At 43.2% G+C, this 15,478-nt stretch overlaps 1 protein-coding gene across 1 annotated transcript in view; it reads left to right on the top strand.

Moving 5' to 3' along the window:
• The window catches only part of tmem184a (transmembrane protein 184a), a 57,459-nt gene that overhangs the window by 12,314 nt on the left and 29,667 nt on the right, over positions 1-15,478 (top strand). Inside the window, exon 2 of the mRNA XM_055651354.1 lies at positions 3,721-3,936. Coding sequence (XP_055507329.1) covers positions 3,721-3,936 — 216 coding nt within the window. The remainder of the gene's footprint in view (positions 1-3,720; positions 3,937-15,478) is intronic.

The following is a 15,478-nucleotide window of genomic DNA, read 5'->3' as shown; positions in this document are numbered from 1 at the left end:
GTCCCTCGCCCTGAGCACAGGATCGCCCCAGGGTTGCGTCCTCGGCCCCCTATTGTACTCCCTGTACACACATGACTGTGTGGCTAGGTTCAGCTCCAACTCAATCATTAAGTTTGCTGATGACACTGTGGTGGTGGGCCTGATCTCAGACAACGACGAGAAGGCCTACCGGGAGGAGGTGGCTGATCTAGCACTCTGGTGCCAGGATAACAGCCTCCTCTTGAACATCAAAAAAACGAAGGAGCTGGTCATGGACTTTAGGAGGGCACATCATCCAAGGACGTACACTCCATTGGGGATAAATGGGGATCCTGTGGATAGGGTGAACTGTTTTAAATATCTGGGAGTCCACATCTCCGAGGATATGACATGGGCATCACACGCCTCAGCACTCGTGAGTAAGGCAAGGCAGCGCCTTTACCACCTCAGGCAATTGAGGAAATTCAGAGTGTCTCTGAGGATCCTCCAGTGCTTCTACGCAGCGGCGGTGGAAAGCATCTTGTCCAGGAACATTACCATCTGGTTTGGGAATTGCTCTGCCAAGGACAAGAAGGCTCTGCAGAGAGTAGTGCGTTCGGCCGAACGTACTATGGGAACTTCACTTGCCCCCCTGCAGGAACTATACATCAGGAGGTGCAACTCCAGAGCCAACAATATCATGAGAGACCCCTTCCACTATTGCAACGGACTGTTCCAGCTGCTACGGTCAGGCAAACGCCTCCGTTGCCATATGGTGAGAACGGAGAGGTTGAGAAGGAGTTTCTTCCCAGAGGCCATTCGGACTGTAAACGCCTATCTCACCAGGGACTAACTGTACAGAACGTTTTTCCTTCCATTATTTATTATGTAAAAGAATATGTGTGTTATGATTGTGTTTATAGTTTGTTTGGTTGTTTGTCTTTTGCACAAAAGTCCGCGAGCATTGCCACTTTCATTTCACTGCACATCTCGTATGTGTATGTGACAAATAAACTTGACTTGACTTGAAGACCAGTACCTTCAGCAGCCATACATGCCCAGGGCACAACACCCTGGCGACTGTGTTTTAAAGATGAGGTGATATGCTTTGGATCTTGGGCAGTTCCTTCTCTCCTCTATACTTTGCTCTTGCCATCACTCTTATATCAGTTAATCTTCGTCTCATCTGTCCACAAGACCTTTTTCCAGAACTGTGGTTGCTCTTTTAAGTACTTCTTGGCAAACTATATCCCGGCCATCATATTTTTGCATCTTGCAGAGTAGCCTCAGTATTTCTGTTCATGAAGTCTTCTGCGGACAGTGGTCATTGACAAATCCACACCTGACTCCTGAAGAGTGTTTCTGATCTGTCGGGCAGGTGTTTTGGAGATTTTTCTTTATTATAGAGAGAATAATTCTGTCATCAGCTGTGGAGATCTTCGTCGGCCTGCCAGTCCCTTTGCGATTAGTAAGCTCACCAGTGCACTCTTTTTTCTTAATGATGTTCCAAACAGTTGATTTTGGTAAGCCTTAGGTTTGGCTGATGTCTAACAGTTTTATTTTGTTTCTCGGTCTCCTAATGGCTTCTTTGACTTTCATTGACACAACCTTTATCCTCGTGTTGATAAACAGCAATAAAAGTTTCCAAAGGTGATAGAAAGACTGGAGGAAAAACTAGGTGCTGAGCGCTACCTGGATTAAGGAGGCAATTAAACACACCTGAGCAAACACCTGTGAAGCTAAACGTTATGGTGCCCTGAAATGGGGGGACTATGTATAAACGCAACTGTAATTTCCACATGGTGAAACCAAAATGTATGAAAATACCCTTTAATAAAATCTGACAATGTGCACTTTAACAATATGTGATTTTTATTTTGTTACATATCCCAAAATGGGGAGTACAGAGGCAAATAAATAAATGATGGGTCTTTGTCCTAAACATGATGGAGGGCACTGTAGGCTTGCCGCAATCTTCTTCCCGTAGTCCTTTCTTTTCAGATATCCATTCCCTTCGTGTACTCCACTACTATACTACACCAGCAGTGCTATCTAGGTCCTAATCACTCACTGCATGAAAAAGAGTTTTCCTTCTTTCACTCTGGTGCTTTTTCAAATCATTTGTGTTTGAGTCCCCGGTTCCTGATTACTTTTCCAATAGGACCAGTTTTGTTTTGTCTATTTTGTCCATTATCCGTCATGCCTTTAAATGTATCCATCAGGTCTTGCTTATTTTCTTCAAAAGCACAATCTAACTTCTCCAGTCTATCCACATGATTAAAGGTCCTTACCTCCGGAATAGTTTTGATAAATCTCTTTTGCACCCTCACAAAACCTGAAATGTGACATCCAGAAATGAACACGATGTACCAACTGAGGTTGGATTAATGGTTTATCCCTGGAGCTTATGACAATTTGAGAGGCTCACTACCTTTGCAATCTCTGTTCCATCAATTATGGTTTGTACATTAAAAAAAAATATACTTCCACTCTTCACTATAGTGCCAAGATTTCCCAGATTATTTAGCAATACATACGCCTTTCAATTCAAAACCAGAAACCAACCAAAATATATGGTAAATAGCATAATAACCAGCACAGAGTAAGACCACAGAAATATCATTGCAGTGACAACAGATAATTTAAACGGCAATACGCCTTAGTGCAGGAATAGTAGCCAGGACATCCCCAAAAATTTGACACATTCTCAATGTCAAGTTGAGACCTTGAGTTCAGATGTTTTTTAAGGTAGTGTGTCGGAAAGAACTTCAGATGCTGGTTTAAACCGAAGAGAGACAAAGTACTGGAGTAGCTCAGCGGGACAGGCAGCATCTCTTGAGAGATGCATCTTCTGAAGAAGGGTCTTGACCCAAAACATCGTCCATTTCTTCTCTCCAGAGATGTTGCCTTTTTAAAGACAGTGCCACTCCCAGTTCAGCCCTTTCTCAGTGATGTACTAGTGTTTTCCCAAGGATGAGAAAGCTGCCAAAGTTTCAACTCGAGGCTATCTATTTGGAACGATGGCAGGGGTAAAAGTTGATATGGAGCAGGTACAATGGCTGCCTCTGCTTGGAGTAAACCAGTTGGATTCCTTCTATATTACTAAAGGAGGTAAGAGTAGAGATTACAGAATGACTTGCCTTAATATTCCAATCTACAAAAATCGGAGAATGTCCAGTGTATAGAATGGATCCGACCTAATTGGTCGCCTGTCCACTCCTTCAACATATGCTGCCTGAACCATTGAGTTCCTCCAACACTTTGGTAGAAAGAATAAATACAAAGTAAATGACACAGTTCCAGAAGGTATGCAGGAGCCGAATCACCTGGAAGAAGTATCTGCAGAGATTCTGGAAAATTAGAACCCAAATTAATTCATATGGTCTCGGCGAATGTGCAAACTGCACACAGATACAGTAGTGCACAATGTCAGGACTGAATCCAGCTCCCCACTGAGTTGCACAATTTCAACTCATTAGTTGATATAGCACCGCACAGTTTGAGTAGCACTCGCAGCCTTAAATTCCCTCCATTAACCTCTCCTCTCTTCCTTATTTAGGGGAAACCTTATCTATTTCCTTGACCAATTCCCTGAGGTCTTTGAGTGACACAGTGCCAAATCCTGTTTGATAAGCCTCCTTTTGAGGCACCTTTGGATGTTTCAGTACATTATAAATTGCATTTATATACCACGTTTCTCTGATGAAAAGGACCTTTCAATGTTTGGTGCAAAGCTGACTTTGCTTTCTTCTTTGTGTGCAGATGAACAGCAGCGGAAACCCTGTCACAACAGGAGTGACAACAGCCGATTCAACCACATTGGTGAATGTAAACAAATCTGGAGCTGCGAGCATGTGGCAGAAGATAGCTGCTGACAATTTCAGTGAACATGAGCAAAGAATTTTCTTGCAGACTCCAAATGCACAAGCGATCTCCGGGATTTGTGTTTGGGCAGCACTGATTGTGACATTTCATCAGGTGAGTTTGAGGTTTCCTTTGCATTGAATTACACTGAAATTATAGTACTGCCACTCATCAATCAGCCCAGCTGGTTCATATCAGTGTTTAAGCAGGAGTATCCCCTTGTGCTACTACATCTTTCCCCACATCATCTCACCTGATCAATATGTCTTCCAATCATTATTTCTCGGGTAGCTGGAGTAACTTAGTGGGACAAGCAGCATCTCTGGAGAGAATAAATGAGTGACGTTTCGGGTCGATACCATTCTTCAGACTGGTTAGGGATAAGGGAAGCTCAACTCCCTGGTTAACTCATCCCTAACCACCCCCTCCCCAGGTACCTTCTCCTGCAACTGCAGAAGATGCAACACCTCTACCTATCTATATCTCCTCCCTCGACTTTGTCCAGGCACCCCGACAGTCCTTTTAGGTTAGGCAGAGGTTCACTTGCACCTCCTCCAACAGTATCTACTGTATCCATTGTTCAAGATGTGGACCTGTATACATCGGTGAGACCAAACGCAGATTGGGCGATCGCTTCGCTGAACATCTTCGCTCAGTCCACATGAACTTACCTGATCTCCTGGGTTGCCAAACACTTTAATTTTCCTTCCTATTCCCACACAGACCTTTCTGTCCTTGGTCTCCTCCATTGTCAAAGTGAGGCTAAACGCAAATTGGAGGAACAGCATCTCATATTTTGCTTCAGCAGCTTACAGCCCAGTGGTATGAATATTGATTTCTCTAACTTCAAGTAACCCTGGCATTTCCTCTCTTTCTATCCCTCCCCCACCCAAGTCACACCAGCTTCTCATTTTCACCCAATAAACCGCTAACAATGGCCCGTTTCCTTTATCATTGTTTTTTTTTGCAAAGTACACATTCATTGTTCTTTATCTCTTTTCATCATCTTCTATATCTCTAGTTTCCCTTTCCCATGACTTTCTGGCTTGACCCAAAACGTCACCCATTCCTTCTCTCCAGAAATGCTGCCTGTCCTGTTGAGTTACTCCAGCTTTTTGTGTCTATCTTCAAAAGAATCTCTTTGTCTCCCCCAACCTACTTTATTTTTAACTGCATCAGCTGGTTAATGACTGTTCTGCCACTGAAAATCATTTATTTGTGTTTAATCACTCAAAGCTGCATTGAAAACGTATCAAATGTTCCCCGTTTGCTTGGAAATCCAATAGACACCAGGGCACATCTAATGCTGCAAACCATTATAATGTTTTTGTCGTTTTTGTTCTTACTGTTATTGGGTCAAGGATAAAATAATCCAATAAGAGATCCCAGAACTGCTAAAATTAGGCATTTTGTTTATTCCATACTTTCCAACTGCGTTTGTTCACAAATTGCACATGTGCCACATCTTCCGGAGGTTCCAGTCAATCATCTTCGGGAACAAGGAATTGCATGTTCCTTTGTTCTCTTGTAGGTTTCACACAGGAAGTGAATGATTTGTGTGTGCTCTTCTAATTCTGTTTCCTATTTTTACGAGGTACAACTCTTCTGAAATCACTCCAACATCCTACTTCTTGTCAGATTTTTTTAGTTGTTTACACACAGACTCCAATAAATTGTTTAAGTTACTCAGCAGTTACTCCAGCTTTTTGTCTCTCTTCAGTTTAAACCAGCATCTGCAGTCCTTCTCGCACAAATTGTTCAAATTGTCCTCATTCCATGCCTCTAATCTGTTGTTTGATTGGCTCTCTTTCACTCTCTCCTCAAGAGTTGGCTGAACTAAGATCAAATGTGTTGAGTCTTTCACACAATTAGCAGTTCAGCTGTATAACCTTCTGTGGAATGTAGCATTGTCCTGTAGTTTAGCAACAGCTTGCTAATCAATATCTCCTTGCTATATCTGTTTCTTCTACAACACATAATCCTCCGCCATTTCTGCCACCTCCAACATGACCCCACCACTCGCCACATCTTCCCATCTCCCCCCATGTCTGCCTTCCGCGAAGACCGCTCCCTCCGCAACTCCCTTGTCAATTCTTCCCTTCCCTCCGGCACCACCCCCTCCCCGGGCACTTTCCGTTGCAACCGCAAGAAATGCAACACCTGTCCCTTCACCTCCCCCCTCGACTCCATTCAAGGACCCAAGCAATCGTTCCAGGTGTGACAAAGGTTCACCTGCATCTCCTCAAACCTCATCTACTGCATCCGCTGCTCTAGGTGTCAGCTGATTTACATCGGGGAGACTAAGCGTAGGTTGGGTGATTGTTTCGCCGAACACCTCCGCTCAGTCCGCAATAACCAACCTGACCTCCCGGTGGCTTAGCACTTCAACTCCCCCTCCCATTCCCAATCCGACCTCTCTGTCCTGGGTCCCCTCCATTGCCAGAGTGAGCAACAGCGGAAATTGGAGGAACAGCACCTCATATTCCGCCTGGGGACCTTGCGTCCGGATGGCATTAACATTGAATTCTCCCAATTTTGCTAGCCCTTGCTGTCTCCTCCCCTTCCTTAACCCTCTAGATGTCTCCTCCCATCCTCCCATCCGCCCGCCCTCGGGTTCCTCCTCCTCCCCTTTTCCTTCCTTCTCCCCCCCACCCTCCATCAGTCTGAAGAAGGGTTTCGGCCCGAAACGTCGCCTATTTCCTTCTGAGTTTCTCCAGCAATTTTGTGTACCTTATATCTGTTTCTTCAGTGCTTTTTGATATGGGGGGGGGGGGGGGGGGGGGGGAGTGTGTGCGTAGAACTATTTGTTTTATAAAGTGCTCAGAGAGAAATGAACACAATTGAGCACTGTTATGCGAGACTATATCCCCTACTTAATCATGATGAATGAAAGTGGATCTCAATTGATTGCTAGTACACAGATTTAAAACTGGACCCAAAATATTTAACTTCTGTTGGTTTCAATTCACTGTACATAAGGGTTAAGATGTCCATTATGTGTAGGAAAGAACTGCAGATGCTGGTTTAAATCGAAGGTATGACACAAAATGCTGGAGTAACGCAGCGGGACAGGCAGCATCTCTGGAGAGAAGGAATGGTTGAAGTTTTGACTTGTGACCCTTCTTCAAATGTCCATTGTCCCTGCAATGAACATGTATGCTTTGGCCAAATATATTGTTATCCATTTCCAACTCTTTAAAAAGTTGTGTATGGTGATTTTGCGTTCCAACTTGACAGATCTTCAGGACTAATCTACTACAAACTAATAAACACAACTTTTCATCTTTCTCATTGCAGAGCCCTCCGAATTTTTATCCTTTGTATGCTCTGTATGCTTTGTATGATAACTCTGACCCCATTGAATAGAACCTTGTTTCATTGTTGACTCATAGTGGCTTCAGTCCTCATCTGAACGTTTTTCATCTTGCGTAATTTATGAAAATTGGTGTCAAACCTGTTGCACGGTTTGTCAGATCTGTAGTTGTGCTGTATTCTGTCTGGGAATGATCTTGTCTTTCCTAACCTTCACAATGATTTCCACTTTTTCTTTGACTTCTTGATATCCATTGCATCTACATTTAACTCGAGCAAAGAGAAAGGTCTTTGACCTGAAACGTAGCCCCGATTCTCTAGTTACGGATGCGGCCTGACTTCTGAGTATTTCCAATATTCTGTTTGTATGTAAAATAAACGGTTCTTTCTGTGATAGTTTGGCCAGAAAACTTTAATATCCACCTTTAAAAGCAGATTAGACCTTGTTTATAGTATGTCATCTAAAAAGGTGACACCCCACTGAGGTATCGGTCTTAATCTACTGCTCAAATTTTAGTGAGGCTGACTTGGGTGAGAGTGTTAATTAGTGAGATCAAGTTCAAAGATCAATTTGTAATGTTAAAATTGTACAAGGCATTGGTGAGACCAAATCTGGAGTATGGTGTACAATTTTGGTCGCCCAATTATAGGAAGGATGTCAACAAAATAGAGAGAGTGCAGAGGAGATTTACTAGAATGTTGCCTGGGTTTCAACAACTAAGTTACAGAGATAGGTTGAATAAGTTAGGTCTTTATTCTCTGGAGCGCAGAAGGTTAAGGGGGGACCTGATAGAGGTCTTTAAAATGATGAGAGGGATGGACAGAGTTGATGTGGACAAGCTTTTCCCTTGGAGAATAGGGAAGATTCAAACAAGAGGACATGACTTCAGAATTAAGGGACAGAAGTTTAGGGGTAATATGAGGGGGAACTTCTTTACGCAGAGAGTGGTAGCAGTGTGGAATGAGCTCCCAGTGGGAGTGGTGGAGGCAGGTTCATTGGTATCATTTAAAAATAAATTGGATAGGCATATGGATGAGAAGGGAATGGAGGGTTATGGTATGAGTGCAGGCAGGTGGGACTAAGGGGAAAAAACATTTGTTTGGCACGGACTTGTAGGGCCGAGATGGCCTGTTTCCGTGCTGTAATTGTTATATGGTTATAGTTCAAGTGAGTTTATTATCATGTGTCCCTGTATAGGACAATGAAATTATTGCTTTGCTTAAGCACACAGAAAATAGTAGGCATTTACTACAAAACAGATAAATGTGTCCATATACCCTGATCTAAATATATACACACATGAATAAATAACTGGTAAAGTGCAAATAACAGAAAGTGGTTGTTAATAATCAGAGTTTTGTCCGAGCCAGGTTTAATAGCCTGATGGCTGAGGGGAAGTAGCTGTTCCTGAGATGACCATATAATAACATAAACATTGACCAATCAAGCAAGCCCATTAAAGAGAGGTATTAGTGATTCACCGTGGTGCCCTTCAGGAAGGAGAGCTGAGTTAACTAGATACTTAATAGTGATTAAAGCTGCTATTGTGAAAGTAGTTCTCATGACTGTATACAAATTCTGGGCAGAGCCCATCCAGCTCTGTTGTAATCATTGCTGATGCTGCTGAAATATGCACCTAGAGTTGCATAGAAACTACTTAATAATCTACAGTAATAACTCTTATTTCGCCATTTCTGGGATTCACTCCCATATAACTAGAAGATGATAAAAAGGTAATTAGTGCAAATTGCACAGTTTTACTGTAAGTAATCGAAGTGGATTCCAGTTAACATATATATTCTGGGATCCATAAATCTGGTTGGGCCCAACCTATTTAGTTCTTCACCTGGGAGAGGTCTGTTGTGTTGATCAAGTTTCAACCAACCATTTAACCAACCGACTTTGGTCTGAAGAAGGGTTTCGACCCGAAATGCTGCCTATTTCCTTCACTCCATAGATGCTGCCTCACCCGCTGAGTTTCTCCAGCACTTTTGATTTACAACCTATGATTTTCCAGCATCTGCAGTTCCTTCTTAAACATTTAACCAACCGACGTGTGGAGGGGATTAAGAGCCACAGAGACGGCCTTTTGCTTTACTGTGGTTGTCAGGGTGTTAGCACGTGGAACAACTAATTACACGCTATCCATTTGACCTCTCCTGACTGCTGGCATCTGATGTGCCCTTGAGCCCTTTGAATTAATCGATGATTTAACAGCATCTTCCTCACTGATATCAGACTCTTGAACTGACCTCGTAAACAAAGTATGTATTCCTGATCTCACAATCTACCTCGTAGAGGCCCTTAATTTTTTAATCTTTACTTTCTACATCACTGTAACATTATATTCTGCACGGTTTCCATTCTCTTTTGCATTACCTGCTCTAGTTTAGTTTATTGTCACATGTACCGAAGTACTTGTGAAATGAATACTGGTGAAAAGCACACTGCTGGGGGAACTCAGCGAGTCAGGCAGCATCTTTGGAGGTTTAAGGGCCTGTCCCACTTGGGCGTCATTTACACATCACACAGAGGGCGAGCGAAGATTTTGTACATACCAAAATCCTGGGGTGCCGCGCGCGACCACGCATCACTGCGCGTCACTGCCTACATCACCACGCACCATGCTCGCGTAATGTGCACCATGCACGCATCGCGTGCGTCGTGACGCATAAATGATGACGCGTAAATTACACGCAAATGACGCCAAGTGGGACAGGCCCTTAATGGGCAGGAAGCATTTCAGGTCGAGACCTTTCTTCATAATTAGGAAAGGGCCAAATTGCTCCGTTTCTGTACCTCGCTGGGTTCAATGCTTCAGTTTATTCTTCTGTAAACATACAAGTTAAGAATAAGAAGACCACTTAGTTCCTCCAACTGCTTCTGCCATTCATTAAAATTAAGGCAACCTCAATCTCAACCTGCATTCCTGCCTTGCAGCAGTGACCTTTCACCCTCTTGCTCATCTAGAATCTATCTTCCTCTGCCTTCATTTTCTTTTGGTCTCTGTTTCTAGTTCCCTTTGAGGAAGCGTTTCAACGACTGAAGAGCCTCTCTGAATTTTCACGTGACTCACTTTCTTTCCCCCCCCCCCCCCCCCCCCCCCCCCTTAGGATCTAACACAAACACAAAATGCTGGGATTACTCTGCAACATCTGTGGAGATACGATTAAAACACTGTTTTATCCAAGTCACCCTCATAGCATCGTCCTCACAGCTCGCACTGCCACCCAGCTTTGTGTAATCCGCAAACTTGGGGATGTTACATTTAATTCCTTTGTCTAAATCATTAATGTATATTGTAATAACTGGGGTCCCAGCACTGAGCCTTGCAACACCCCACTAGTCACTGGCTGCCATTCTGAAAAGGACCCGTTAATTCCTACTCTTTGTTTCCTGTCTGCCGACCATTTCTCTATCCATGTCAATACCCTACCGCTGATACCATGTGCTCTCATATTGCACATTCATCTCTTGTGTGGGACCTTTTCTAGCAGCTCATCCCAGATGCCGTCGCCCTCTATATGAAAATTTAGCCCCTTGCATCCTCTTTAAATCTTTCCTCTCTAACCTCACCATGCTCTCTAGTTTTAAACACCTGGGGAAGTTTTTCCTCTACCCTGGGAAAAAGATTGTGACCCTTCTCCTTATCTCTGCCCCTCATGAAATTATAAATGTCTAAGTTCTTCCTTCATCCTCCTTCCTAGTCCAGCATATTGAATTTGAATCTGAATCTGAATCTGAATCATATTCAGTCTCTCCTATCTCAAGCCCTCCAGTCCAGGCAACATTTTTAAAAAATATTTTCTGCACACAAACTTAATCACATGCTTCCAATAATATGGAAACCTGACCACAAGCAATATTCACAGTGCAGTCTCAGCTATGTCCTATAAGGCTGTAATTTGGGGTCCCAACACATGTATTCAATGCCTTGACCAACAAAGGTGAGCACGCAGTACACTTTCTTCACCACTTTGTCTACCTGTGTCATCACTTTCAGGGAACTGTGTACTTGTACCAAGGTCACTCTGTTCTACGCTCTTCAGGACCCTGTTATTTATTATGGCCTGCCCTGGTTTGAGTTTCCAAAAATGAATGACTATACACTTGTTCAAGCTAAATTTCATTTCATTCCTTGGCTCACATTTCCAGTTGATCTAGATCCTGCTGTACCCTCAGTCACCCTTCAATGTGTGCCCTACCACCAACTTTGATGTCATCTGCTAACTTACTACTCATGCCACCTACATTCTCATCCAAATCGTCAATATACACGGCAAACAGCCAAACCGCCAGTTCCGATTGCTGTGACAAACCACTTTTTGCTTCCCTCTTATCTGAAAATAAGACAATTCAGCCACTTGCCTAGTCTTGTTTCCTCATAAGAGGCCAGGTGTTGCTACCTCTCTGCATAACTGCTTAAGAAAACTTTCCTGGAAACATTTTACAAATTCTGCTCAATCCAATTCCTTAGCGCTAGGGTGTTATATCCATTACTGGTCTCCCCATTTCAGACAGCATGGTAATACATTAGAAGCAGTTCAGAGACATTTAATAGGTTATACCTGAAATGGGCAGATTTTCTGACAAGAAAATGTTGGACAGGGTGTGCTTGTACCCAAAGGAGTTTCAATAAATGAAAGCTGAATTGATTGAAACATGCAAGATCCAGCGTTCTGACGAAAGGTCAGTTCAAACAAATGGTTTATTGACCTGAAACTGTATAAACACTGCTATAATTTCTACATCGTGAAACCAAAATGTATAAAAAGGGCTGATTAAAATCTGACAATGTGCACTTTAACCACATGTGATTTTTTTTTTTTTCTATTACAAATGTCAAATTGTGGAGTGCAGAGGCAAATAAATAAATGATGGGTCTTTGCCCAAACATTATGGAGGGCACTGTAGCTTTTGGGGCTACAGGAATCGAAGAATATGGGGAGAAGGCAGGAACAGGGTACTGATTCTGGATGATCAGCCATGATCATATTGAATGGTGCTGTTGGCTCGAAGGGCCGAATGGCCAACTCCTGCACTTATTTTCTACATTTCTAAAAGGTGGTAGTGGCAGGTATGTTTACAATGTTTGGAAGGCATTTGGCCAGGTACATGTACAGGGAATGTTGAGAAGGATATGGACCAGGCAAATAAAACCAGCTAGGAAGGTATCTTGGTCAACATGGATGAGTTGGACCAAAATGCCAGTTACCATACTGCATGACTCTGGACCGGCCTGTCTGTTGTATAACTGGTTTAACTTTACTACTTTTGCATTTGGTTCCCTCATCAATAAAAAATAACATTCTGTTAACTTTCCCAATTATGTTAGCAAGGCTTTCTGCAGCCCCTCAACAGGTCAGCCTTGTCGTCATCAGACAAGACAACGTTTGCTGTGTGGCCAGCGGACCCCCAATGACCTCTAATTTAGTTGCCCCCAATCTCAAAGCAAAAATGTGAGATGATGAATGTTGCCACCTAAACTGGGCCCTGCAGTCATTTCCCAGTATTCACAATTTTTCTTTGTTGTTGTTTTTTTGTTGTTGTTTTTTTTTTGTCATTGTTGAGCAATCTCACTATTGCATCAATAATTTAGAATGAGTCCAAAGTGCACATGGATTTCTCTCTCCATCTCCAGGCTTCTGCAGCAGGGGTGTTAATCATTAGCTTCGCACTTATGACCATCTGTCTATTTGCATGTCCTGACCAGATTCTACTTGGGAACCAAAATTGTAAACTACATGGTTGAGATAAAAGTTCAAAGCTGATAGTTCAGGAGAATCGCACGGGTTTTTTCTTACACTTCTAACCAATATTATCTCACAACCAGAGTCACGATTTTTTTTTTACCAACTTGTTTTTACCCACTCATATTTCTACAGATACAACAGTGGCCACATGTCAAATGACCTAGTTCTGCTTCTATTCCTATGGTCTTATCCCTGCACAAACCTTCTTACCTTTTATCTATGTTCTGCCCACATGACCCTAGCTCTGTCCTTATGCAAGTGACTTCATTAGATGCTTGACAAAAATGCTGGAGAAACTCAGCGGGTGAGGCAGCATCTATGGAACGAAGGAACAGGTGACGTTTCGGGTCGAGAACCTTCTTCAGACTGATGTACCACTGGGGTGTAAACTACCCAAGCAAAATATGAGGTGCTGCTCCTCCAATTTGCAGTGGGACTCTCTCTGGCCATGGACGAGGACCAGGACAGAAAGGTCGGATACGGAATGGGAGGGGGAGTTGAAGTGCTGCACCGGGAGATTGGGTTGGTTAATGCGAACTGTGCGGAGATGTTGGGCAAAACGATCGCCAAGCCTGCGCTTGGTTTCAACGATGTAGAGCAGTTGACACCTAGAGCAGCGGATGCAATAGATGAGGTTGGAGGAGGTGCAGGTGAACCTCTGCCTCACTTGGAAAGACTGCTTGGGTCCTTGGATGGAGTCGAGGGGGGAATTAAAGCGACAAGTGTAGCATTTCCTGCGGTTGCAAGGGAAAGTACCAGGGGAGGTTTGGGTGGGAAGGGACAAATTGACCAGGGAGTTACGGAGGAAAGCCAAAAGGGGAGGCGATGGGAAGGTGTGGCCAGTGGTGGGATCCCGTTGGAGGTGGCGAAAATGTCGGAGGATTATCTGTTGTATGTGACGGCTGGTAGGGTGGAAGGTGAGGACAAGGGGGTCTCTGTCCTTGTTACGAGTGGGGGGATGGGGAGTGAGAACGGAGCTATGGGATGTAGAAATGACCCTGGTGAGAGCCTCATCTATAGTCGTAGAGGGGAACCCTAGTTCCCTAAAGAATGAGGACATCTCCTTTTCAATTTAATAAATATATAATGGCAGGTGTCTTTTAATTTAGATATGTATAAGTGCAGTCATGTTCTGAACCAGGAGTGTACCACAACTGATACAGCACTGCTGGGCCAAGCTTTGTCCAGTGCTTGATTTTCTACCTGGCTACAACATCACCTTGGTTGCATTTTATAATGCCCAAAGTTCAACTCGCGTTAGAGAGACTGATCCAGGCGAACGAGTTGTTTTCCATCAGAAAGAAGTCCTTAAAATTGTTTTTAAAAATCCGTGTTCTTTGCGTTGTGCATCCTCACTAAGGCTGAAACAACTTGAAATGATGCTCATACACTTCTAATTATACCTCATTTGGGATGTCGACATTTAAACAGGAGGAGAGCAGTTCTAATGTTCATGAGATGTGAAGTCATGGAACATTGGAGTACTGTGTAGAAAGTTTAAATCTTCACGTACAATGGTAGTTTTAGCACCAGCTCAAGGTATCTAAAAGGAGATTGAGTTGATTTAAGGTTTGACTTTCCAATATCAAGCACTTCTCTAGATCTGAATCGCATTGGTACCATTTAATAACCTGAACTTCCCTTCTTATTGCCAGCCACACAGCCAGTTATGATATCCTGTCCAAACTCCTTATTTTCCAGTTCAAATCATCTATTTACAACACAAAAAACAGCACAGAACCCTGCAGAGATCCACTGCTGGTAGCCCTGCCCTCCCAAACTCCCGACAACTCGCATGCTTTGCTATGTAAGAAAATCGCATGCTTTGCTATGTAAGAAAGAACTGCAGATGCTGGTTGAAATCGAAGGTAGACACAAAATGCTGGACAGGCAGCATCTCTGGAGAGAAGGAATGGGTGATGTTTCGGGTCTGAAGAAGGGTCTCGACCTGAAACATCACCCATTCCTTCTCTCCAGAGATGCTGCCTGTCCCGCTGAGGTTCTCCAGCTTTTTGTGTCTACCTTTGCATAATTTGCTTCTTCCCACTGAGCCAATTTTCAATTTAGCTTGTCGATTTGCAATAGATCCCTTAACATCCCTGATAAATGTCCTCGATTAATTCTGTGTCTCTATGCATTCTGCAGTTCAGTGTTTTTTCCAATGACTCTCCCACTGTATATTTTTCTTCTTTATGTACGCAAATTCCTTTGCAGGGTTTGTAGAAACTCCAGTTATGAGGGGGGGCTGAGTTATTATCTTTATTTATCCATCCCTTTAACCAGCTTTAGACCATAATTTACCTTGAGTTCACTGAGCATTGATCGGAAATCAAATTTGGAATGCCCTGATCTGGATCACAGAGCGGAATACTTGAGCAGCCACCAAATATTGATATCATGTAGCAATACTAATGCACTATAATACTTTGGCATATCACCGGCATAGTTTTTGGACAAAGTTTGGCATTGACCCTCCATGCAATTGACCAAAAGTCTGGTCAATTTAGTGTGGAAAAGGAGAGTGGTACAGTGATGCTCGCAGCACTAGAGACCTGGTTTGGATCCTGACCTCCAGTGCTGTCTATATGAA

The sequence above is a fragment of the Leucoraja erinacea genome, chromosome 20 (genome assembly GCF_028641065.1).
Source record: "Leucoraja erinacea ecotype New England chromosome 20, Leri_hhj_1, whole genome shotgun sequence".
NCBI classification, from domain to species: Eukaryota; Metazoa; Chordata; class Chondrichthyes; order Rajiformes; family Rajidae; genus Leucoraja; species Leucoraja erinaceus.
The sequence above is the reverse complement of the archived record's forward strand: the minus strand, read 5'-3'. Positions and strand labels throughout refer to the sequence as shown.